The sequence below is a fragment of the Budorcas taxicolor genome, chromosome 9, assembly GCF_023091745.1.
Source record: "Budorcas taxicolor isolate Tak-1 chromosome 9, Takin1.1, whole genome shotgun sequence".
Classification (NCBI taxonomy): Eukaryota; Metazoa; Chordata; class Mammalia; order Artiodactyla; family Bovidae; genus Budorcas; species Budorcas taxicolor.
The window spans coordinates 29,925,921-29,952,923 of NC_068918.1; the positions used below are offsets into that span (position 1 = coordinate 29,925,921).

Consider the following 27,003-nt stretch of genomic DNA (forward strand, 5'->3'; position numbering starts at 1 on the left):
CAAAATCAATGAAAGTCACATTTTTTAAAGTAGAAATTTTCCAATAAATGCAGTGAACCAAACTATCACTGAAGTACTCTCGGCTCATTTTTATTAGCTTTAAAAGTATATTCTCTTAAAGTCATCTGATCACCATCCTATTCTTTGACAGTTTTAGCTTCCTTTCTATCCCTACTCCCATCTGGTTCCTCAGTGACATCAAAACCCACATCAATGAGTCTTTCAGCTCTCAGACCTCCAGTTCCTTCCACTTCTCCTGTCCAACAAGCTCTTCCTCCCCATCCACCTCTGTAATCCCTCATATGACCAGACCCAGATCTTATCATCAATAAGAGTACCTCTCCCAAATCCCAGTATCAAGCTCCCTAAGCTTGGAAAAGGAAATGGAAACCCGTTCCACTATTCTTGCTTGGAAAATTCCATAGACAGGGGAGCCTGGCAGGCTGCAGTTCATGGGGTTGCAAAGAGTCAGACACTACTGAGCACCCTAAGCACCATCTCTTAGCGCCCTTACTGTAGAGTATACACTCCAGAAACTCTAGCCACTCCAAAACCTCCTCCATCTCATTCGCGCTACTCCTTTCATAGTCTTCCTTCCTTCCGTTCAGTCGATCAGTTGTGTCTGACTCTTTGTGACCCTGTGAACTGCAGCACGAGCAGCTAAAATTATCGGTATAATCATTCTTTGCAAACACCCTTTACTTCCATACATACTTCTTTCTCTATTATACTCACCTGAGAATTCTAATCCCATAACCCAGTAAACCCAAGTACCCTCAGCATCGTGGCCACACCAGAGAAGCCAGGATGACTGGTGGGAAACCCACCTCCCATCTCTCAGTCTGGCTGGTGAACTTGCTTCATGCTTCATTAAAAATAGGAATAATGAGAACAGAACTCCCTTCATTTTTGCTCCCCACATCTACCAGTCTGCTTCCATGTGTATCCTACTTCTCCCTTTCTGTTCTAATTAGTGAAATGTCCCTTCTCCTGTCAGAGTTCAGTCCCGCAATCTGTGTTCTGAATCCCACGCTTCCTCTGCTCAACAGTAGGGTTGCTGGGTTTCAGTCCATCCACTTGTGCCCTCTCTCTTCTGTTTTGCCCAGTTCTTACTCTACTGAATCACTACTGCCAACATAGAAACATAGAAACATCTAGTATCTGATATCTTTTAAAATTAAAAAAAAAAAAAAAACTTTCACATCCTCTCTGATCTCTGCACCATTACTCTGCTTCACAACAACATCTCAAGAGTTCTATATAGTTGCCATTTCCACCTTCCAGCCCCCCACTGTCTACTATACTCAACCCATTTGGAGAAATTACTGGTTGTCGTCAGTGTTGGAGTCTCTGAGGAGAGCTATCAGTAAATGCTACCCACCTTCAGGACCTAAGTTAAAAAAATGTTTAAAAAGTTGAAAAATAGTAAATATGAAGATCAAGAATATCACCTTTATTTCAGGTAAATTGAGGTGTGGCTTTTTAAAAAATCTGTTAGCCAAGTGGGATGGCTGATACTCAGTTCCAGAATTAGCAGGTCTGCCCACTGAAACTGCCAATACTGCAAGGTTCATGGGGGTGCCCAGGGCAGCTTGCACTGTATGCAGGAGCATAGGAAAACTCAGCTTTCTGCTGGCAGCTTGCTTCCCAGAGGCAGCAGTCTGGAGTTTAGCAGAGTCTATATAGTTATACACTCAAATTTACCAATTAAATAAACCACTTCTCCTCTCAGAGCAAAGTAGGGAAAAAGTGAAAAGGTCACTAACTGAGCTCCCTTCATAGAGATGAAACATCATATCAGGAGCTCAAAAAAAGTGCTCCCCACTAACAGTTGGCTTATGTCTTCTAGATGAAAAAGAAAATTAAGTGACCTGCTGAGAATCAGATAGAGGTGAGGGGAAGAAGAAGAGGTGAGAGTGTTTAGAATAACTATCGAATGACCGAGAGAGCAAATTTCAGCATTGAGGGCCCAGCCAAGGCTGGAAGTAATAGACTTGTAGCAGCATCCTATAAATCCACAGTTGAACTGAAAGTTAAGAGAGGTCACATGGTAAAGTGAGTGTCAGTGAGAGTAGGCAGCACAGGAAGTGTAGGTGAGAGGTCAGATAAGATGAGAACTGAATGAGAACCATGAGACTTAGTAGCTCAGAAATCATCAAGTAAATTTCTATGTTGGTGGAGCAATGAGGTAAAAACCAGACTGGAATAAGTCAAAAGTGTAAATTTTAAAATGATGAAATGGAGATAGCATGTATAAACACTTTATTTGCAGAGGGGTTCTATTTTGATATGAAAAGATTAAAATTAGGGAGAAGTGAGGACAGTGGAGCATTTCTATTTAGTTTACGTTTCTTTTTAGACGAGAGATGGCAGAGCATGTCTGAATCAGTAGAGAAGGAGTTGAAAATGCAAATAAGTAAATATCTATGTATATAGTCATTTAGACTTCCCTGGTGGCTCAGCTGTAAAGAATCCACCTGCAATACACGCGATGCAGTTTTGATCCTTGGGTTGGGAAGATCCCCTGGAGGAGGGCATGGCAACCCACTCCAGTATTCTTGCCTGGAGAATCCCATGGACAGAGGAGCCTCGTGGACTACAGTCCATAGGGTCACACAGAGTCGGACACAATTAAATCGACTAAACATGCATGAATAGTCTTTTAGACTCTTCTGGATCTGGCCTGAAGCTTACTGAACTTCACAGTAAGGAGGAATAGAGATTATCTTTGGTGCTCCCTAGGAAAAATATTTTAAGTCCCTCTAAATTCAATTTATTTCAATATTTTCTTTAGAACGCATCAGGGATTTATGCCGAAATAGATGGAGCCAAAAATGAACTTCAAAGAAAACTATCCAACCTGAGCAACCTCAGTCATGATTTAGTTCAGGAAGCTGTTGACCATGCACGGAACCTTCAGCAAGAGGCTGATGAGTTGAGCAGGTAATACCCTGGTTGTAAGAATGCAGACATCTCCAGACTGAGTAACTTATTTTTGTTCACTTTCACGTGACAGGGTTGCTGGGATACAGTGTTAATAGTTTGTTTTCAGGGTTGGGTTTGCGTGTTTGTTTGTCTGTTTGTTGGTTGGCCAGTTTGAGAACCAGTTGTTTACTGAAATTGCTCTGGGGAGACAGTTTTTCAATTTTAAAAAATCTGTCAGATTAGAGATCTGTGTTGTAGCGGGGTAGCTTTGTTCCACAATTAATAGGATAACCTAACACGTTTTAGTTAGGGATATGACTGCTCCACAGAATATTATCAGGTAAATCAGATCCCTTTGCAAGGTCCAATTCTGCCATCATTTCAGAGACAGCATGAGCTTTGCATACCCAGACGTCTTAAGTAAAGCTGGTAGGAAGTCGACAATTAAGGGACTTGTGTCAGATCCTCTAGCTGCTCCACAGTGCCTAGCAGGAACTATTTTATTTCAACACCTGTTGAAAGAGCATTGGTTTATGTTTTTCCTCACAGTATCTAGAAGAGAGTCATAAGCACTCATTTAATGTTAATTGAAATGTACTAAAAGATTGGAATTTAATTCATGATCCTGAAAAAGATAGGTAAATAGTGAGATCATTGAAAAGAAAGATTGCAAATCTGGCAGTTAGAAACAAGGATTGGTAAAGGTCATGAATTAAATAAGAACCAGTAGTCACTTCTGTTCAAAACTAAATCATCTTTTTTTGCTGATTGCCAAAATTTTCAAATATCCTTCCAAGTCTCCCAAGAAGAGAGGGCAGAGTTGGAGTGGGGATGGATAGATCATAGGTAAAACCTTGGTGTGTGAGATGGTGTTATATACAGCTCAGTGTCATGTTCCCAGGAAATGGGCTTTTTATCAAGCCAGTCAAATGGAACTTGGAGAAAATGCTAGCTTTGGTAATAACTGTATGGGTAAGTTATTGGTTTTGAGATTAATTTTATGGCTGTCTTCGTCGTTCTTTTGTCATTTAGTAACTACAGCTGTTTGGGAGTTCCCTGGTGGCTCAAATGGTGAAGAATCTGCCAGCAATGCAGGAGACCTGGATTCTATCCCTGGGTTGGGAAGAACCCCTGAAGAAGGGACAGGCAACCCAATCCAGTATTCTTGCCTGGGAAATTCCATGGACAGAAAAGCCTGGCAGGCTATAGTTCATGGGGTTACAAAGAGTCAGACACCACTGAGCAACTAACAGCTCATTGAATGGGATACCAACACACACCTCTAGATGTCACCCAGCAGCAAACAGAGTTCTAGCTAGAACTTCTAAGGAAGTAACCCCAAGCTGTACACAAAACATAATCAGAAATATCAGTCACTTTAAGTCTCCTTTTTATGCTTAGCATATTTCTACATGTATTCAGGAAAACATCCAAATTTATAGGTGTCTTCCCTTCAAAATGTGAATATTCTTCGACGTCTATCTGGTATACCCAGTAGATTTGCATATTGTCTCAAATAGAAATACATATAATTCATCAAGAAGCTTCCAATTCAAAAGCACATTTTTATTTTGTATATCAATATAGTACCCATTTTGTGCCTAGTAATGAAAACAAAGAAATAAAGGCTTTTTGTTTCAAGTTCTTAGGTATATCTGCTCACCAACTCTAGCCAGCAGAATTTTTAAGTATTTAAAATATTGGTAACATTTTATACCTTTTATCCATTTCTTTTAAAACCTCAGATTTTACTCTCTTTTCCATTTCTGAACAGGGAGTTATAGGGAGATATAAGTAGCAAACATTTGGATCAGAATTACCTTTGCAGAGCAGGGCTGCATTATAATTTTCATGGGCTATAAAAAAATTTTAATTATATAATCAGTCCTGGGTGTTCTTTGGAAGGAATGATGCTAAAGCTGAAACTCCAGTACTTTGGCCACCTCATGTGAAGAGTTGACTCATTGGAAAAGACTCTGATGCTGGGAGGGATTAGGGGCAGGAGAAGGGGACGACAGAGGATGAGATGGCTGGATGGCATCACCGACTCAATGGGCATGAGTTTGAGTAAACTCCGGAAGTTGGTGATGGACAGGGAGGCCTGGCATGCTGCGATTCACGGGGTCACAAAGAGTTGAACACGACTGAGCGACTAAACTGAACTGAACTGAACCTTGATATAAAAGCTAATGTAAGAATTACTGTTATCCTCATTTTTCTTCTTCTGATTAAAAAAAAAAAAAATTAATATGAAAGCATCTTTGTGGGCCCTTAGTGTGCCTAATAGATATCAGCCCTATTGTATAGGAGCCAGAATGATGGTGAACTTGGACAAAAGAGAAGGGAGTTGCCAAGGAAATTCAGAGGAAGTCTCTCTGAGACTAAGCCAATGCGCAGAGACTGAAACTGGATGAAGGAGGCTGAGAAACGATTAGCTGAGCTCAGTAGGTCCAAGTGGTGTGAAGAGAGCAACCAGTGTAGGATCTGTAGTGTCGTGTAGATCACGTCACAGTGACTCTTCTGAGAAGTTGCTGCTGCTGCTGCTGCTGCTGCTGCTAAGTCGCCTCAGTCAAAAGTTACTGGTGAATAAAGCGATACTAGTCATCAGTATCCAGAGTTGGGGGGAAAGGATGGAACTGGTGGGTTTAAGACTGAATAAAAAAATTAAGACAAAGGGTTTAGGATGGGCTGCAGAAGTGAAGGTGGAGTTCACAGTATAGAGGAAGAAGAGTTTGTCAGTAATATGAATTACTATGTGGACACCCGTACAGTTTGAAATTTCCATTTAGGAAATAGTTTGAGTGTAATAATAAGCCCTGAGATTCGCTAGTGCATGGTACCAAGCACTAAACATATTCTCTCCCTGTTGGGCCTCACCTCAGTCCTTCGGGCACATATTGCTATCAGCCTCTGCACGGGGGTGTCTAGTGCATGGTGTGCTGTGCTGTGCTTAGTCGCTCAGTCCTGTCCAGCTCTTTGTGGCCCCATGGACTGTAGCCCTCCAGGCTCCTCTGTCCATGAGGATTCTCCAGGCAAGAATGCTGCCGTCGGTTGCCAAGTCTTCCTCCAGGAGATCTTCCCAACCCAAGAATCTAGCTCAGGTCTCCCTCTTTGCAGGTAGATTCTTTACCATCTGAGCCACCAGGGAAGCCTAGGAATACTGGAGTGGGTAGCCTGTCCCTTCTCCAAGGGAACTTTCTGACCCAGGAATTGAACCAGGGTCTCCTGCATTGTAGGCAGATTCTTTACCAGCTGAGCTTCCAGGGAAGCCCCCCATTGCATGATGGGTATCAGTAAATATTACCAGAACCTTACAAGAGTCAGAGGAGACAAAGGCAGAGAAAGTGGTGTAAGGATCAGGGTGATTGTGAGGTGGGGCTGTGCACTTAAGGGGAGCAACCAGGCTTCAGGAATGAGACAGACCTTAACCATGTTTGCCCTGGGCAAGTTGTGCACCCTTCCTCAGAGCCTCAGCAACTTCTATGGGAAAGGAATAACAATGTCAACTTCACAGGTGTGGTAAGACGAAGAGATATAGTATACGGAATGGGGCTGACCCAGTATCTGCATGTGATGCTCAATACATATTATAACCCTTCTTCAAGAAGTATGCGATCTGTTATATAAAAGAAAGAAACAAGATTGAATAAATAGAGTGAAACCAGCTAATATTTATTAATAACACCGTGCTGGGGTTATGCACCCTCTCTGAGAGCCTTACTTTCTTTGACAGGAAGGGAATAACAGTGCTGATTCGGGTAAGCAGTAGGTGGGGATGAATGTGGGTTCATTCCTCTGCCTGACGCCACCACATAAACAAGCTTTTGCTTGAAGAGGTGCAGATGCTGTTTTAAAATCAGCATTTCCTTTCCCTGAGGCCGCTGCCAGGCAGGCAGTTGCCAAGGAGCCAAAACAAGGTGAAGTCTTGAAAGAACTAAAAGCAGAGGAACGGAAAGACAGTGTGCCCCTAGGAAAGGCCACGAGGTGGGAGCGGGGGCAGTGGAGGGGTGAGGAGGGGGCACGTGGGTGAACACCGCCCAGCCAGGTAACTTTAAAAAAACAAAAAGGAAGTGCCTATAGTCCTGGCAGTATTCTAATCAGACTCTAAAAATGGCCCTATTTCCCAATGAGGTAAAAAGGGGCAATAATGCCAGGTTTGTTCATTAACAGGAATTTGCACAGTTCGGATATGAATGGACTGGTACAGAAGGCTTTGGATGCTTCAAATGTCTATGAAAATATCGCCAATTATGTTAGTGAAGCCAATGAAACAGCAGAACAGGCTTTGAACATCACTGATCGAATTTATGATGTGAGTATTCCCTTATTTTAACATTCATTTTTATATCAATATGTTGCCTTTTCCTGGCTTATGGCTTTGTTTCCTAATGTCATCTCTTGAGCTTCCAATGTAATTCAAATGGCAGAAAGAGCAGCAGAACTGAGAAAAGACCATTTTATTTATGTTATGAATGCTTCAGTAGTACAGGTCCTTCAAGATGTCTCATACCCCAGTCAGTGAATGCCAGCTCCTTTAACCTAAGCTTCTTTAAACCAAAGTCCCTGAATAAAAAATATCGAAGACTAGTTCCCGCTGATATAGAAGATTGTTGTTGTTCAGTTGCTCAGTCGTGTCCAACCCTTTGTGACGCTGTAGACTGCAGCACGCCACTAGAGAAGATACTTTATGCATATATTCAGATTTCCTCCACTCAGAAACATTGTTTATTCAACGGCTTCTTCATGACAAGCACTTTCTTTGGTGGGGCCTTGGTCAGGCACTGTTCTGAGTTCACTGAATTTTCTTCAAAAACCATTCATCTTGTAAATATCAAGGATATTATTTTCTCATGTTTACATTCGATCTTCATTTTGAACTGTGAAAATGAAGCTGTATGAATTTTGTTTGGTGTTTAGCAGATAAAGTGTCAAGCATTAAAATCCTAGAACGGTGAAAACTTGATTTCTGTTGCTGTCATTCTTACTTTCTCTCTCCGCTTCCTTTGTAGGCTGTGAGTGGGATTGACACTCAGATCATTTACCATAAAGATGAGAGCGAGAACCTCCTCAGTCAAGCCAGAGAGCTGCAAGCAAGGGCAGATTCTAGTAAATATCTTCACTTTCCTGTCTGCCTTCTGATTTTGTAGCTGCTTCCCTCCTTTCACACAGTGTTTCTGCCTGTAAACAGAGGTTTCAAAATTATAGAAACAAAAAGAAGAAATTCTGTTTCATTTGAATACTGCCTTAATAGTTCCTGCTCTTGGTCAAGGTGTAAAAAAAGCAGCTATTTGATATTTTAAAATAAATTGTGGTTTTAAAAAATTTCCATGTAGTAAAATTACATGGAAACATATAGTGAATATTGTTGCTAATCAGAAAGGCTAATTAGTAGAAACTTGCTATAAATACCAATTTTCAGGAAGTTATTACCATAAAATATGCTTCACCCTAAAATTATATCACAGATAATATAACCTTTCTTGAAGAATTCAGAAGCCCTTTAAAACTTTACCATGAAGGGCGTCTTCTCTGGTGGTCCAGTGGCTAAGACGGTGCCCCCACGCTGGGGGAAGGGAGGTGGGTTTGATCCCTGGTCTGGGAACTAGACCCCACATGCCACAACTAAAAGATCCTGAATGCTGCAACAAAGACCCCGTGCTGCCAAATAAAGAAATACAAATAAATACTCAAATTTTACCATGAAGAGATGGGTCAGCACTGAGTCAGGAGGACAGGGTACCAAAGAGCCCTCTTTTCTTGCACTTTTTTGTAGTTTGTATTCTACTCAGTTGCTGCCTTTAGGGCAACCAACCCTAATGACCACATGGAAAGAAGCACTTCCAAAGGCTGAGGCCTGCATCTGCTAAATCAAGCACGTCTAACATTGGCAGAGGGAAGAAAAAACAAAAGTGAAATGATTCTGGTTAGTTTTGAATCTTGTTAGTTACTCTTAGAAACAAACAAAATTTTTACTAAAACTTACTCATCTCTGGGGTAATGAGCTCATTCCTAAGGATATTCGAGCATTGACTAATGAGCTCGGAAATCCATTATCTAGCTAACTTCTGCCACCTAAAAACAAAAGACCAAGTTTGAAACTGAAGATTTCATGTGATTTTATCAAAGTAATTAATCCCAAGCCTAAATGTTCATTTTCTCTTTTTTTCTAAAGAAAATAAAAAATGCATTTGTTTTTATATGCAGACTATTTAACTATTTAATTACATAAAACAACTATTATCTTTTCTGGGTAAACAAAGGCATTAAAAATGCTGTTTCTTCATTCTAATTAATTTATTATACAAGTCTAGTCTTAACACAAGCTCTTTAGAAAAGAATTAGGATATTAACAGTAAAGAATTAGAATATCGGTAGTAAAATATTTTGGATAAATGTTGTCATATTTGTGTATTGCTTTTGTTTGTAAAGACCAGAATATGTGGGTCTTTGTGATGCAGTGACAATGTATTTTAGTCTCCTTAATAATTTGCAACGTATTTTCTCAGTCTTGTCATTATTGAGTTGTTGAACCCCGTGAAAGCAGTTTTTCTATTCTAATAATGCTATCTCTTCAAAGTTGCATATTTTATGTGTAGATTAGTCTCTCTGGTTTGGTCTCTGAATATTTTGCAGATCTGGTCACCTATTTCATGATCTTGTTTGGTTAAATCCCTGCATATGTTTATTTGCAAAAGAGACACCTATGGGGACTTAGGACTGTGTGGCTCAGAACTTGCTTCCCTTTAGAAAATATGAGTGTTTGTAATATAAATTCACATTTTCAAATTGAATCATATTCATCTCTAGTTATATTATAATTTCAGATTACTATTAATTCATTTCCAAATGAGTTCCAATGATCAGTAATCTTTATTTACCAGGTTTCCTTTTCTTCATTATCTATGTCAAATAGTTAGCAATATGTAATAAACTCAGGAAACTACTATTTTTAAAAATCTTCTACTGAATTCATTTGTAAAATGGAAAATGTTTATGTAAGACAGTAAGTTCCAAATAGGACAGACATTTTATGAAGCATTTCTTCTTTTAAACATCCAGCCCCTAATAGATTTTCTTTCTCCTATTTTTATCAGACTCCAAATATAGTTAAATATATTTAGCCTCGATATTTCAGCCAGTGTTTTTTGCAGTAACAGACCCAAAAGAAAGAGTGAATAGACTGCTGTATCACAATATTTAAAAGTTGAAACTAAAAGGAGAGAAGGCACAAAACAACTACAAAAGATGTTTAAGACCCTCCTTGAATTCTGGGGAATCATTGACACAAACCAGAGGAAACAGGAAAGAAGTGCTTGTACTTTAGTTATGTTGTACTTGGTACAAAGTACATTGGCAGAATCAACTAAGCATCAGCTATATATACCCGTTATACACATGTATGGGAAAAAAATAATTGTACGATAAAACCAAGCACACCAATACTGTATAATTGAAAAGAGACATATACCGAGGGAGGGTATGTATCTGTAAGCCCATTAGAGAGAAGGAAAAGAAGAATGGGAAGTGAAGAAATTACTTATCTGTCAAGAAACATACATTTCTTGATGCTTTGGAAGTAAACAAAGCATGAAACAATTCTTGGGAAGTTGATCCTTCAGTTTAGGTGACGAGATTTTATATCGTGACTTGTTTAGATTTGTGCCAAGATAGCCCCAATTAAGGTCTATGCTACAAGCACATTTTCGAAACTAATTTTTCAAGGAAAAGACTTATAATCAAAACAGGTACTAAAAATGAGTGGAAAATCTGATGTATGTAATCTGGAGAATTGTATGTATGTACATATGTATAATACATCTAATCAGTAATTAAGCCCTCCCATAAGAAAATCTCAAGGCTCAGATGGCTCCACTAGTGAATTCTCCAAAACACTTGAAGATATAACTCCGTTAGTATATAAATTCTTCCAGAAAATAGAAAAATTGGAAATCCTCTGTCTTTCCATGAAGTCAACAAAATTTAGACATCAAATCCTAAGGACATTCATTATAAAGAAAGAAAAATATAAGCCAAATTCTCTCAGGAACAAAGATGTGAAAATCCTATCAAAAAATTAGCCAATCAAATCTAGCATACATAAAATTGGTGATACATGATCAAGTTAGATTTATTCCAGAATTTCAATATTTTAACATTTAAAACATTAGTAGCAATTCACCACATTTACCAAACATAGGAGACCATTCATATGCTTATCTCACTATGTGCAGGAAGATCATATTAACAAAATTCACTACCCACTCATGTTTTAAAAAAACTCATAGCAAATTAAGAATAGAAGGAAACTTCCATAATCTAACAAGGAAGAATAAAATAATATTCAGCAAGCATATATTCATACTGAAATATTGAAAACCTCCCCATTAGGATTGGAAATAAGACAAGGATGACCCACATTATCAATTCATTGTGTAAGTACCTAGTTTAATTCTGTGTAAAACAGTTAGAAATTAACTTTTAAAATAACACTGTTTGCCATAACAAAATACCTAGGAATAAATCTGATGAAAGATGCTAAGATCTTTACACATCAAACTATGGTACACTACTGAAGAAATTAAAAGATGATATAAATAAATAGAGATCAAAATGAGAATTTAGATCTAAGGAAGAATAAATAAAAACTGTATTGTATTCATATATATTTAATATATAAATACATATACATTTTATATAATTAAAAACTTCAATTAAATGAAAGTTTTTATTATATTATAAACTATATTATTTATATATGTTTTTGTTCAGTTGCTCAGTCATGTCTGACTCTTTGCAACCCCATGGACTGCAGCAGGTCATGTTTCCCTGTCGTTCATCATCTCCCAGAGTTTGCTCAAACTCATGTCCATTGAGTCGGTAAGGCCATACAACCATTTCGTCCTCTGTCATCTCCTTCTCCTTCTGCCTTCAATCTTTCCCAGCATCAGGGTCTTTTCCAATGAGTCGGCTCTTCGAAACAGGTGGCCACAGTATTGGCGCTTCAGCTTCAGCATCTGTCCTTCTAATGAATATTCAGAGTTGATTTCCCTTAGGATTGACTGGTTTGAGCTCCTTGCAATCCAACATCCCTTTGGACCTTGAGAAGACTCTTAAGAGTCTTCTCCAATATCACGGTTCGAAAGCATCAGTTCTTCAGCACTCAGCCTTCTTTATGGTCCAACTCTGACATCCATTATGACTACCGGAGCAATCATAGCTTTGACTATATGGACCTTTGTCAGCCAACTAATGTCTCTCTTTTTTAATACATTGTCTAGGTTTGTCATAGCTTTCCTTCTGAGGAGCAAACATCTTTTAATTTCATGGCTGCAGTCACCATCCACAGTGATATTGAAGCCCAAGAAAATAGTCTGTCACTGTTTCCATTATTTCCCCATCTATTTGCCATGAAGCAATGGGACTGGATACCATGATCTTAGTTTTCTGAATGTTGAGTTTTAAGCCAGCTTTTTCACTCTCCTCTTTTGCCTTCATCAAGTGGCTCTCTAGTTCCTCTTGGCTTTCTGCCATAAGGATGGTGTCATCTGCACATCTGAGGTTATTATTTCTTCCAGCAATCTTGATTCCAGCTCATACTTCATTCAGCCCAACGTTTCTCATGAGGTACTCTGCATGTAAGTTAAATAAGCAGGATGACAGTATACAGCCTGACGTACTACTTTCCCAATTTTGAACCAGTCCATTGTTCCTTGTCTGGTTCTAACTGTTGCTTCTTGGCCTGCATACAGGTTAGGTGGCAGGTAAGGTGGTCTGGTATTCCCATCTCTTGAAGAATTTTCCACAGTTTGTTGTGGTCCACACAGTCAGAGGCTTTAGCATAGTCAATGAAGCAGAACTAGATATTTTTCTGGAACTCTCTTGCTTTTTCTGTGATCCAGCGGATGTTGGCAATTTGATCTCTGGCTCCTTTGTCTTTTCTAAATCCGGCTTATAAATATAGAAGTTCTTCGTTCACATACTGTTGAAGCCTAGCTTGAAGGATTTTGAGCATTACCTTGCTAGCATGTGAAAGGAGTGCAATTGTTTATTTATGAGTATAGTGTATTATTTATATTTATATTAACATTGTATATATAAATATAGTTTTTATATAATAACTTACATTAAGTGGAAGATTTGAATTTGTAAAAATAAGAGTTTCTGCCAGAATTTATCTATAGATTCAATATAATTGCAATTAAAGTACCAGAACTGTATATACACATACAGGATGTTTCTAGAATTTCTTTGGAAATGGGCATGGAAAGGGTAGGCAAGAATAGCCAGCACAGTCTTAAAGAATAAAAAAACAGTTGGAAGATTTAAGCTACTCAAGACTTTTAACTGTACAGAAATTAAGACAGTGATACAAAAGATATAAAACTTATAATATTCTATCATTTCTTTTGAATAAAGCTTAAAAATAGACACAGCTAAGGAACAGAGGTAGGACTACCTTCAGGTAAGTGTGGAGGTCCCAGGAAACCAGAAAGGCTAACAATGCTCTTTTTGTTGCCTGGGTATTGGTTATATTTGGCGTTCAGTTTGGGAAAATTCATCAAGCCATGCACTTGTAATTGTGTACCATTTTCTAGATGCGTGTTGTGTATCAGTTAAAATTTTATTAAAACAAGAAAACAGAACTATTCTTATCTAACCAGGCTGCTCTTAATCAGTTGTGCTACTAGGTGTTATTAGTCATAGCAGTACTATATTTTCAATCAAAAAATTAGCCATTATCTCTATACCCTTTATGAGTTACTTTATGACATCCTATATCACTCCCAAGCAGTGTTACAGGTTTTCCGCAGTCCTTTACCTCTTAACTGAAGTGCCACTTCCCAGAATTGGCATTCTATGTTTATATCATTCAGAATATTGCAGATGACTCCATTGTACAAGGGGCTTCCCTAATAGCTCAGTTGGTAAAGAATCCCCCTGCAATGCAGGAGACCCCAGTTCGATTCCTGGGCCAGGAAGATCTGCTGGAGAAGGGTTAGGCAACCCACTCCAGTATCCTAGCCTGGAGAATTCCATGGACTATACAGTGCGTGGAGTTGCAAAGAATCGGACATGACAACGACTTCACTTCATTTCCATGGTACAAACCAGAATTTTTTTCGTTGAAACAGAAATTTCACCACACACCCCACCCCACCCCCATCTTTGCCTTACTTGTACTTCTTTTGGCTTCTTCTCCACAGGCAGTGATGAGGCAGTGGTGGACACCAGCAGGCGTGTGGGTGGAGCCCTAGCAAGGAAGAGTGCTCTCAAAAACAGATTAAATGATGCCATTAAAAGACTACAAGCCGCAGAGAGAGGTGAGGATCTCAAACAAAACTTAAGCTCATCCGTTTGTTCACTAATATTAAGGTAAACCTCTGAGGGAAGAATAAGTGATTCGCTGCTTATTAATCTTTTTATAAATAATATTGCTTTCTGATGACAAAAGAAACTTCGTTTATCTCACACACACGGACACACACAGACATACACACACATACACAAAAGTCCTGGAAGATAATAAAAGCTGTAGCTACATCACCTAGGGATGACAATTAAATTTAAGAGCATTTCCTCCAGTCGTGTGTGTGTGTGTGTGTGTGTGAATGAGATCAGGATATTTATACTGTTGGGTAACCTACTTTCTTGTGAACATCCTTTTTCATTAACAAATAAGCCCTAATTTGGTTATTGGGTTTCTCTGGCCCCAGCAGTAAACAGCTGCTCTCTGTTACATAGCATGTCTTTCTCATAGTGCAAGCAGAGAAACCACCTAGCCAGAGAGGGGAACAAGAGCACTCATGTTGCCTAATCTGAAACTATGGGGGTATCTCACAAAGATGTGATGGGAAGCAGATGTGCCTTTCCCGGCATAGTGAAAGTTAGCACATTACTGCCGGATGTGGTGTTTCACTACACGGAGCAAATCCGGCAGCAGCACCACAGGACACCAAAGCCCTGGCCAGATGGGTCTGTCTCATCAGTATCATCAGAGCTACTACATGCTAAGCCCTGCACTGCAGTTTACAAACATCATCTCATGTGGGAAAGTATTGCTTTTAGGCAGATGTGAACCCCAAGGCTTGTCAAGTTTGGGGAGCTTGCTCTGAAAGGTACAGCAATACAAAGACGACGACCCAGGATTCAAAGCCACAACCGTCACGAGTTCAGAGCATGAGAGGTTGAGTTAAATGTTTCTCTGGTTAGAAAAAGAAGCTAAACCTCACCTGAGAGATTTTCGTTTTTATTACAGAAGTAATGCATGCCCATTGTAGAAAAATTAGAAAATATAGATAACAAAAGAGAAAAAAACAAGGGAAATCTGTTAAAATTTCATTATCTCGGAAACAAACATTTTGTTGTAGACTTGTTTTTATTTTAAATATATGACTTAAAAATTGCACTATAGATTTTTTTTTGAAACTTACTTTTCTTATTCAAAAATACCTTTCCTTACCAATTTATGTCTGTACTAGAGCATCATTTTTATGGCAGAAGGTGTCCTACAGAGATGAAAGTGATATTTACAGTAAATTTCAGGCAAACATTTTATGAGTTAGTATCTCATGCACATTTTGTATAGTTTTCTCACCAGGTCTCTAACCTGAAGTAATATTACTCTTTTTTAAAAAAAAATTACCTCTAATTTGAAAATGTTTTAAATGAACTACATGATTTTATTGAGACTTTATAGAGTCTTTCAATCTCATTTGTCAGTACTGTTTACAGTATTCTTATGCATCTAACTTACACCATGATTAACATGCGTGTAAAGGTCTCAGTTAGACTGAAAAGCCTGAACCTGAGGTCTGTTTCATCCCAGTGATTAAATGAGTATTCATGATCCCATCAAAGGCCCTACTTCTCTGCAAAATAAGTGTCCTTGTGCTCTGTGTGAAGGTGATGCTCAGCAGCGCCTGGGTCAGTCCCAGCTGATCACCGCGGAAGCTAACAAGACCACAATGGAAGTCCAGGAGGCAACCGCCCCGATGGCTAGCAATCTAACCAACTGGTCACAGAATCTTCAAAGTTTTGACTCTTCTGCTTACAACACTGCTGTGGATTCTGCCAGAGATGCAGGTATCACCTAGCAACTTCACAACTTGCATCCAGTTGAGGAACTGGCCATTAAATCCTGCATATCTTTCATTAAGAAGCAGTTTTTTTTTCATTTGAGTTTTAGATTAGAATGTTGTAGAAGTTAGCTTGTGTGCTTAATTGCTCAGTCATATCTGACTCTTGGTGACCCCATGGACTGTAGCCCACCAGGCTCCTCTGTCCAGGCAAGAATGCTGGAGTGGGTTGCCATACAAAACAAGTAAATAAAAAAGCATAATGTGATATGAGAGTTCATAAAGACTCTAAAGTGGCTCCATTTCTCTGAGAGAATTGAGGGGAGAGAAACCCTGTTTTGTACACATTTTCATAACCAACATTTAATGTGATGCTTTAAATGTACTCTACTGCCTTTAATGTTAAACACTATTATACTATATAATAATAGTCATTTTATAGTTTGGCTCTTGTGGTCAGTGATCCAAATAACATACATTTACCTCTGTATTAAACACACTAAACTGATAGTAGCTAATTATTTACCTAATTTCTTTCCTTTTGTTGGAGAAGCGGTTTGTTTCCTAAGTACAGAAAAGAGATGTTTCCTAGGTCCTCACTGAAATAGTCTCCTGAAGTATGAAAATGAAAGTAGCTCAGTCGTGTCTGACTCTTTACGACCCCATGGACTGTACAGTCCATGGAATTCTCCAGGCCACAATACTGGAGTGGGTAACCTTTCCCTTCTCCAGGGGATCTTCCCAACCCAGAGATCAAACCCAGGTCTCCCGCATTACAGGTGGATTCTTTACTAGCTCAGCCTCCAAGGAAGCCCTATTCTCCTGAATCTGAGTTTAATTTGGCTCCAGGAAGAGGCTTGCTTTTGCTCAGCTGCTCATGCTCAGTGACCATGCCCTGCCCTTAGCTAGGAGTTTGCCCAAAGGTATTTGTTTTCTACTCTAGTGGTTCTTGAACACGAGTGTGCATCAGAACCACCTGGACCCTATCCCCATATTGCTGGTCTGGGGACCACAGATTGAGAACCACTGCTTCAGTCCATGAAACTTTCAAGAGAGCTATGCTATTCTCTGTTTTGGATTTTTTTTTTTTCATCAAGTTGTATCCTCATGATTTGTGCTCTTTTCTCTGTGTAAATTATAAATCCCTTCCTCCCCTCTACCTCCTCCCCCCTACACACAAAAAAAGAAAATAACCTTAAAAATCAGTATGGTCTGCTCATACTATCACCTTCGTCTAGGATCATAGATCATGACTCCCCATAGATCATGACCCCCAACCTTGGCACAACTGCCACTTTACTGGGCACGCTCCCTTATTTCTTCCATCCAGCTCTGCTTCTGCTGGGACCACTGCAGTGGCATTGTGATAAGTGAACAGCCATCTTAGAAAAAAACCTTCTCACCCACCCCACCTTGCCCAGCATTTCTTTTGACCTGTTATATCAGTTAGAAATGTAAGCAGAACTTGTGCTCTTTAGTGAAACATCTGTGTATTTGTCATCGGTCCCGCCCTTTAGAAATGTACATTGTATGTCAGCTTGCTCTGCATACAATTTATAGATCAATATGTATTATAACCCACTCCAGTACTTTTGCCTGGAAAATCCCATGGACAGAGCAGCCTGGAAGGCTGCAGTCCATGGGGTTGCTGAGGGTTGGACACGACTGAGCGACTTCACTTTCACTTTTCACTTTCATGCATTGGAGGAGGAAATGGCAACCCATTCCAGTGTTCTTGCCTGGAGAATCCCAGGGACAGGGAGCCTGGTGGGCTGCCATCTATGGGGTCGCACAGAGTTGGACACGACTGAAGTGACTTAGCAGCAGCAGCAGCAGCAGCATGTATTTTAAACATCACAGAATAGAAACTGATTATGCTTTGGACTTAACTATTAATTTTTTAGAATTAAATATAGTTTCTTATAGTTCTACCAGAAGTAACCATGCATTTGTTACCTCTTCACCTGATTGCTGAAGTAGACTTAACTACTGAGATATCTACTCAAATGATTCATTTTTATTAACCACAGTTGGAAACCTGACAGAGGTTGTCCCTCAGCTCCTGGATCAGCTTCGTACGGTAGAACAGAAGCGGCCTGCAAGCAATGTTTCCGCCAGCATCCAAAGGATCCGAGAGCTCATTGCTCAGACCAGAAGTGTTGCCAGCAAGGTAACCAGTGAAGAGTCATTATCAGTCACTCGGTGATAAGGACAGCGTGAGGCTGAGCTTAGATCCTTGAGCAGCTTCCAGAGCTGGAAACTTTCTACTGTGTAATCCAGCTTGATAGTTCTCAGCTCCATCTGTTCATTAGACTCAGCGAGGAGATTTGAAAACCAAACCAATTCCTGGTCCCAACCATAAAGCAATAATCAGGCTCTCTAGATGAGGGCTCAAAACCTGTGGTTTGTTTTCTGTTTTTGTTTTTGTTCTTGTTTTTTTTGAAGCTCCTCAGTGATTCTAATGTATAGCCAAGATTCAGAGGTATACTTTTAGCCTAGTCAACATAGCTCACAGAGCAAAAGGAATCAAAGAAGGCCAACCCCAATTAAAGACTCAATTTTATTATTACTATTTATTATCCTAAAAGCTATCTTTGTGTAATTGCTAAATGGAATATTCTTGCTCATCTGCCTTTTCAAAGAATTCTCTGGCACAGCATAGATGATATGAAACTTTTACTGACCTCTCCACAGGCTTAACACATAGCAGCTAAACTGAACAATTTCAACAAAGTCCCCATTCTGATATGCTACACAGAAGCAACACAACACCGTAACTAGTGCCAGCATTGATAGGAAATATCCTAACACAACAATTAGCATTTTCACTGTGGCACAACAGGGCTTGTTCTTGGCCCCTTTTCTAATTTGTTTTTTATTCATTTATAGACCAGCATGATTTTTTTAACAACCAAATTATTATTTGGTTGGTTTTATTTTCTCAATTGCAAGTAAACCTGAACAGACTATTGGCCCTAATTACTGACAGAATTAAGAATTGGAAATCAACTGTTTTGTAATAAAGGAAATTATTATTGCTAACTTTTAAATAATATATGGTAATTAGCCCTACACCACAAATCACCTTTTAGATACCTTGGAGAACTTTTCAGAAAAGATTTATTGTCAGTAAATGGCATTTCCAAAGCTAGGTTTCTGTGAATGCCTTCTGGTACTTTTATTTCTATGGAGTAGAATTTAGGAGCCTTAATCACCTAAAACCATTTTCTGAAGAAAGTCCTGGCAATGCCTTTGGGAACCCACACAACTCCCCAAAGGGAGATGCTTTCTAATACAGATAGATATCTTTTTCAAACTCTCAATTTTTACAGACTTTAACCCCATATACTACTTGATTATTTACTAAGATGTATTCTTCTCAACTGGCAACATAGGACAGCTGCACCTTAGGCACTTGGAAATATAATCTTGAACTCACTTGCCATCGATATTAACTAAATTAATATTAGTCAATTGGTGTAATATATCTAATTATTCATAAATATTTGCATTATGGCATGAATATACACAGTCCTTCCACTTCTGAATATTCTGAAAATCACCTTGAATCAGACCAGGTCAGCATGTTATATTGGGCCTCTTAGAAATGCACTTTCTGAATTGTGCTTCATTGTGATGCCTTTCTAAGGATTATTATAAGGAAAATCTTAATGAAGTCATCATTACAGTTATTATGATAGAGCCAGACACTGGAAAACACTTTATAGTTCCTTGTTTCATCCTCTTAACAAATCTTTTTTCCTCATTTAACGATGAGGAAACTGCAGGTTAAGTGATTTGCTCATGGTTCCACAGCTAGTAAGTGGTAGAGCCAAGTTTCAAGACCTCATATAAGACTTAGGAGCTGGGTCTAGACCCCTCCCAACTGTCTAAACATGGTCTAGGATACTGCTCACAGCCTCACCAGTGCTCCTCTTTTGAAGACCCTAGGGAAAAAGTCCTAGCTGTATTAGAACCCGAGATTAATTATTATTCTCCTGATCAATTAGTTGTTAAATTTATAGACCTTGTGAATTGTATAACAAAGTATCCTTTCAAGCTGTTTAGTTCACTTTAACCAAATATGTAGTTCATTGTGGAATTCATATTTACCCTCATTCTTAGACCTACTTTGTTGCCTTTTTGTTTTGCTTTCTTTCACCTAGCTTTAAATTTAAGCTGTATTATCTTTAAATCCTTTCTCCAACAGATGAGGACATAAGTAAACAAAGGCTTGGAGGTCATGGTAAAGCTCAGAGACCTCATAAGAAATGAGGGAAGCCCATTGAGCCCATGGGAAAGCACTATGCCCATTTCTGTACTTCTGCATTTTAATGAAATAATTTTCTAACTTCAGATCCAAGTCTCCATGATGTTTGATGGCCAGTCGGCAGTCGAGGTGCACCCCAGAGCCAGCATGGATGACTTAAAGACCTATACATCTCTGAGCCTGTACATGAAGCCTCCTCCTGTGAAGCAGTCGGAACTGGCTGTGACTGCAGATCAGTTCATCCTGTACCTCGGAAGCAAAAACGTAAGAGCAAGTGGTTTTAAAAGATGGAATTACATTCAAAGGAAAGATAAGTGCTTTTCTCTTGCCTCAAAAAAAACTACCTGTGCAAACACAAAATTCCCATTCTAGCACCTCAGAAGGTGTAGATCAGAAGGCCAAGACTAAAGTAGCAATTCCTTCTTTGTGTGGGACAGGTAATTCTTCCTCTGTGGGGATATTTCATGGTTTCCTCATATCACCCTCACACTGCAAACTCAGGAGTCTGAATGCTGCATTTCAAAGACATCCAGAATACAGAGACTTACTGTATTTAATGCTGAACCCTGCTTGAAGGTATATAGCAGTCAGTATTGGCAGGCGGCATTATATTCCCAGATTAACGAAACAAGGTTAGCACCTTCCGGGCAGCCGTCAAATGTCCACAAGCCCAGAGTTGCTCGCCTTCCTGTCCAGGGTATACTTAGACAGGCCCAGAGGGGTATGGTGGGGGGTGGGTAGTAGGCAGGGGCCTCACACTGATGCAGCAATAGGAAGGCTGGAAAGGAGGAGGCGCTGCCCAGTCTAACAGGCACTCTGGTAATAATTTAAGACAGATATGCCTTATAGACAGCCAAACGTTTAGATTGCTAATTGTCCTTTAAAGAAATGAGAACAAAAGATGATATTCTTTCATATGAATTTTATTTACAAGACTTCTTAACATTTCAGGCCAAAAAAGAGTACATGGGTCTTGCAATCAAAAATGACAACCTGGTGTACGTTTATAATTTGGGAACTAAGGATGTAGAGATTCCCCTGGACTCCAAGCCTGTCAGTACCTGGCCTGCTTACTTCAGCATTGTCAAGATTGAAAGGTAAAGTGAATCCATGACGCAGGGCTGATCTGCACATTTCATAAGAAATCTATTGAATGCACTCACACACACACAGATACATACACACAGTCTTTCTGTGGATGTTGCTCCTCTTTCTTCCATTATTTATGTATTTCTTCACAAGTACCTTGGTAGAAAACAAAAAATTAGAAAAAATAGTCATCACTTCTAAATAGAAATCTGATTATTAGTTGTTTTTTTTCTAATCTGGCCAATCCACAAATCCAGTTCCAAGGCGGAATGTGGTTTTTCCTCTTCCCATTGATTGTTGACATTCTGTAAATGCTTATGAAAATGACAAAATCAAGTCACCAAGTCTGTGATGAAGGGATTTTCACATTTTGACATCTAAAAATAAAAATAGTGTATCTTATACAAATTATCTGGCTACTAAGGAGTGAAAATTCTTTATCTGAACAGGGTAGGAAAACATGGAAAGGTGTTTTTAACAGTCCCAAGTCTAAGTAGCACCGCAGAGGAAAAGTTTATTAAAAAGGGGGAATTTTCTGGAGATGACTCCTTGTTGGATCTGGATCCCGAAGACACTGTGTTTTATGTTGGGGGTGTGCCATCAAACTTCAAGGTGAGCTATCCAGCCATATTTTTGCTTAATTGCAAATCTACAATGATTGTTTTTAGAAGTCCATAACACCTACAGTGACTCGGGGTTGATTGGAAACCTTGATACCTTAAAAATAGAGTTTCGGTCAGTGGGTGGTAGAATTCTGAATCAGGGTCTGTAAATATGCTGTGTAAATCTGATCTCTGCTACACATATTTTCATAGTATCAAATACTTTCATGCTATAGCTAAAACTTGAATATCAAATGTGTTTTATCCTGATACATGCATTTATAATTAATATTACCCCATCTACTGCAAGAATGTCTGTACCTTGTAGGTTTATAGCTAGTCTTCAGGTTTACAGATGACAGTTTCAAAAACTCAGTTATTTCAGCTGATACACAAGCAGGAAATGAAATACTTGGGATGTGGGAGGGGTAGGATCTAGGGAGACAGATGAGACCTGATGAAGGGCAGGTTCAGGAAGGGCCCAAGAAGATAAGGAGTTGATCTACAATTTCAGGTGCAGAACTATTACTCACTAGTTAGAGGCACATTATTGAACTTTTCTGAGAATTACTTCCTCTCTTTTTATGTGAGGACAGGAATACCTACCTCCTGGGGCTAGTGTGAGGATTGACTTTGGTCATGAATGCATTGTCAGGCGAGTGACTGGCACGTAGTATATGCTCAGTAAACCCATACCCTCTCTGCTAAGGTATGAACAACTGAACAGTAATTCTATACCTGAATGGTTTGGCATAGAATAGACACAAACTCAGGTCTAGAATGATATTTCTGTCAATGGGAAGGTCCCCTTGACCTTTGTCTCCCAGCCTGATCTGTGTGAACTGGATGAAGTAGTCATGGGAGAATTGACTTCACTTCGTTTCACAGCTCCCTGCTAGCTTAAACCTGCCTGGCTTTGTTGGCTGCCTGGAACTGGCCACTTTGAATAATGATGTGATCAGCTTGTACAACTTTAAGCACATCTATAATATGGACCCCTCCAAATCAGTGCCCTGTGCCAGGTAAGAGCATACTAAGAGCACTAAAAATTTGATGGCTATGCAAGAGCTGCAGATAGGACAAGTGTGGGTCAGTATTCAGGTTTTTAGTCTTTTCTTGGGGAAAATGAATTTTGAAACTGCTTCATAGTCATGCATGTAAACAGCTTTTCAATTCTTCTCTATCATAATGAGCATGCACAATTATTAAAAAGTTAAACTCCTAAATTGCAGCTTTGGTTTTGGCTAACAGAAACTAGGGTCTCACTAGAACCTTCTGTTCTTAGCACACAGGGTGCTAAGAAAAAAAAAAAGTATATCACAGACAGTTTTTTTTTTAATGCTTCTTTATGTCTCACATGCAGACATCAGGACTTCATTTAAATGCTGTAAGACCCATGGAAAATGTCATTAAAACATGTTGAAAAGAACCTCATTTGAAAGCATAACAGATACTGTCATGTTTATATGATCCTTGCATTTTTATTTCAGAGACAAACTGGCCTTTACGCAGAGTCGGGCTGCCAGCTATTTCTTTGATGGCTCTAGTTATGCCATAGTGAGGGATATCACGAGGAGAGGGAAGTTTGGTCAGGTGACTCGCTTTGACATCGAAGTTAGAACACCAACTGACAATGGCCTCGTGCTCCTCATGGTCAACGGAGTGAGTAAAAAGTCCTACATCTTCTCCCTTATTGCCTTTACTTTCCCACCATGCATGTTTCTAGGAACCTTCCGAAGTTGAGTGTGTCATGCCATAAAACTGAAGGTTTAGTTTATAAAGCAAAATTGGTTTTCTTTTCCTACAGGGACATGATGTCAGCAGTAAGAAAAGCAGCCATGAAATGGCATTTCCCTGCACTATATGTTTCAGTTCAGTTCATTTCAGTTCAGTCACTCAGTCGTGTCTGACTCTATGTGACCCCATGAATCGCAGCACGCCAGGCCTCCCTGTCCATCACCAACTCCCGGAGTTCACTCAGACTCACGTCCATCGAGTCAGTGATGCCATCCAGCCATCTCATCCTCTGTCGTCCCCTTCTCCTCCTGCCCCCAATCACTCCCAGCATCAGACTCTTTTCCAATGAGTCAACTCTTCGCATGAGGTGGCCAAAGTACTGGAGTTTCAGCTTTAGCATCATTCCTTCCAAAGAACACCCAGGGCTGATCTCCTTCAGAATGGACTGGTTGGATCTCCTTGCAGTCCAGGGGACTCTCAAGAGTCTTCTCCAACACCACAGTTCAAACGCATCAGTTCTTCGGCGCTCAGCCTTCTTCACAGTTCAACTCTCACATCCATACATGACCACAGGAAAAACCATAGCCTTGACTAGATGGACCTTAGTCGGCAAAGTAATGTCTCTGCTTTTCAATATGCTATCTAGGTTGGTCATAACTTTTTTTCCAAGGAGTAAGCGTCTTTTAATTTCATGGCTGCAGTCACCATCTGTAGTGATTTTGGAGCCCCAAAAAATAAAGTCTGACACTGTTTCCCCATCTATTTCCCATGAAGTGATGGGACCAGATGCCAGGATCTTCGTTTTCTGAATGTTGAGCTTTAAGCCAACTTTTTCACTCTCCTCTTTCACTTTCATCAAGAGGCTTTTTAGTTCCTCTTCACTTTCTTCCATAAGAGTGGTGTCATCTGCATATCTGAGGTTATTGATATTTCTCCCAGCAATCTTGATTCCAGCTTTTACTTCTTCCAGCCCAGCGTTTCTCATGATGTACTCTGCATAGAAGTTAAATCAGCAGGGTGACAATATACAGCCTTGATGTACCCCTTTTCTTATTTGAAACCAGTCTGTTGTTCCATGTCCAGTTCTAACTGTTGCTTCCTGACCTGCATATAGGTTTCTCAAGAGGCAGGTCAGGTGGTCTGGTATGCCCATCTCTTGAAGAATTTTCCACAGTTTATTGTGATCCACACAGTCAAAGGCTTTGGCATAGTCAATAAAGCAGAAATAGATGTTTTTCTGGAGCTCTCTTGCTTTTTCCATGATCCAGCGGATGTTGGCAGTTTGATCTCTGGTTCCTCTGCCTTTTCTAAAACCAGCTTGAACATCAGGGAGTTCACGGTTCACATACTGCTGAAGCCTGGCTTGGAGAATTTTGAGCATTACTTTACTAGCATGTGAGATGAGTGCAATTGTGCGGTAGTTTGAGCATTCTTTGGCATTGCCTTTCTTTGGGATTGGAATGAAAACTGACCTTTTCCAGTCCTGTGGCCACTGCTGAGTTTTCCAAATTTGCTGGCATGTTAAGTGTAGCACTTTCACAGCATCATCTTTCAGGATTTGAAATAGCTCAACTGGGATTCCATCACCTCCACTAGCTTTGTTCATAGTGATGCTTTCTAAGGCCCACTTGACTTCACATTCCAGGATGTCTGGCTCTGGGTGAGTGATCACACCATCGTGATTATCTTGGTCTTGAAGATCTTTTTTGTACAGTTCTGTGTATTCTTGCCACCTTTTCCTAATATCTTCTCCTTCTGTTAGGTCCATACCATTTCTGTCCTTTATCGAGCCCATCTTTGCGTGAAATATTCCCTTGGTATCTCTAATTTTCTTGAAGAGATCTCTAGTCTTTCCCAATCTGTTGTTTTCCTCTATTTCTTTGCATTGATTGCTGAGGAAGGCTTTCTTATCTCTTCTTGCTATTCTTTGGAATTCTGCATTCAGATGCTTATATCTTTCCTTTTCTCCTTTGCTTTTCACCTCTTTTCTTTTCACAGCTATTTGTAAGGCCTCCCCAGACAGCCATTTTGCTTTTTTGCATTTCTTTTCCATGGGGGTGGATCCCTGTCTCCTGTACAATGTCACGAACCTCAGTCCATAGTTCATCAGGCACTCTATCTATCAGATCTAGTCCCTTAAATCTATTTCTCACTTCTACTGTATAATCATAAGGGATTTGATTTAGGTCATACCTGAATGGTCTAGTAGTTTTCCCTACTTTCTTCAATTTAAGTCTGAATTTGGCAATAAGGAGTTCATGTTCTGAGCCACAGTCAGCTCCTGGTCTTCTTTTTGTTGACTGTATAGTTTCTCCATCTTTGGCTGCAAAGAATATAATCAGTCTGATTTCAGTGTTGACCATCTGGTGATGTCCCTGTGTAGAGTCTTCTCTTGTGTTGTTGGAAGAGGGTGTTTGCTATGACCAGTGCATTTTCTTGGCAAAACTCTATTAGTCTTTGCCCTGCCTCGTTCCGTATTCCAAGGCCAAATTTGCCTGTTACTCCAGGTGTTTCCTGACTTCCTGCTTTTGCATTCCAGTCCCCTATAATGAAAAGGACATCTTTTTTTGGTGTTAGTTCTAAAAGGTCTTGTAGGTCTTCATAGAACTGTTCAACTTCAGCTGCTTCAGCGTAACTGGTTGGGGCATAGACTTGGATAACTGTGATATTGAATGGTTTGCCTTGGAAACGAACAGAGGTCGTTCTGTCGTTTTTGAGATTGCATCCAAGTACTGCATTTCGGACTCTTTTGTTGACCATGATGGCTACTCCATTTCTTCTAAGGGATTCCTGTCCACAGTAGTAGATATAATGGTCATCTGAGTTAAATTCACCCATTCCAGTCCATTTTAGTTCTCTGATTCCTAGAATGTTGACGTTCACTCTTGCTGTCTTTTGTTTGGCCACTTCCAATTTGCCTTGATTCATGGACCTGACAGTCCAGGTTCCTATGCAATTTGCTCTTTACAGCATCGGACCTTGCTTCTATCACTAGTCACATCCACAGCTGGGTATTGTTTCTGCTTTGGCTCCATCCCTTCATTCTTTCTGGAGTTATTTCTCCACTGATCTCCAGTAGCATATTGGGCACCTACTGACCTGGGGAGTTCCTCTTTCAGTATCCTATCATTTTTCCTTTTCATACTGTTCATGGGGTTCTCAAGGCAAGAATACTGAAGTGGCTTGCCATTCCCTTCTCCAGTGGACCACATTCTGTCAGACCTCTCCACCATGACCCGCCTATCTTGGGTGGCCCCACGGGCATGGCTTAGTTTCATTGAGTTAGACAAGGCTATGGTCCTAG

General features: G+C 39.8%; 1 protein-coding gene across 1 annotated transcript in view; it reads left to right on the forward strand.

The window, feature by feature from the left end:
- The window catches only part of LAMA4 (laminin subunit alpha 4), a 144,324-nt gene that overhangs the window by 86,592 nt on the left and 30,729 nt on the right, over nt 1–27,003 (forward strand). The window contains exons 13-23 of the mRNA XM_052645687.1: nt 2,795–2,943; nt 7,096–7,237; nt 7,935–8,031; nt 14,130–14,246; nt 15,829–16,008; nt 18,032–18,171; nt 20,359–20,535; nt 21,223–21,368; nt 21,810–21,972; nt 22,851–22,984; nt 23,453–23,624. Of these exons, the coding sequence (XP_052501647.1) occupies nt 2,795–2,943; nt 7,096–7,237; nt 7,935–8,031; nt 14,130–14,246; nt 15,829–16,008; nt 18,032–18,171; nt 20,359–20,535; nt 21,223–21,368; nt 21,810–21,972; nt 22,851–22,984; nt 23,453–23,624 (1,617 nt within the window). The remainder of the gene's footprint in view (nt 1–2,794; nt 2,944–7,095; nt 7,238–7,934; nt 8,032–14,129; nt 14,247–15,828; nt 16,009–18,031; nt 18,172–20,358; nt 20,536–21,222; nt 21,369–21,809; nt 21,973–22,850; nt 22,985–23,452; nt 23,625–27,003) is intronic.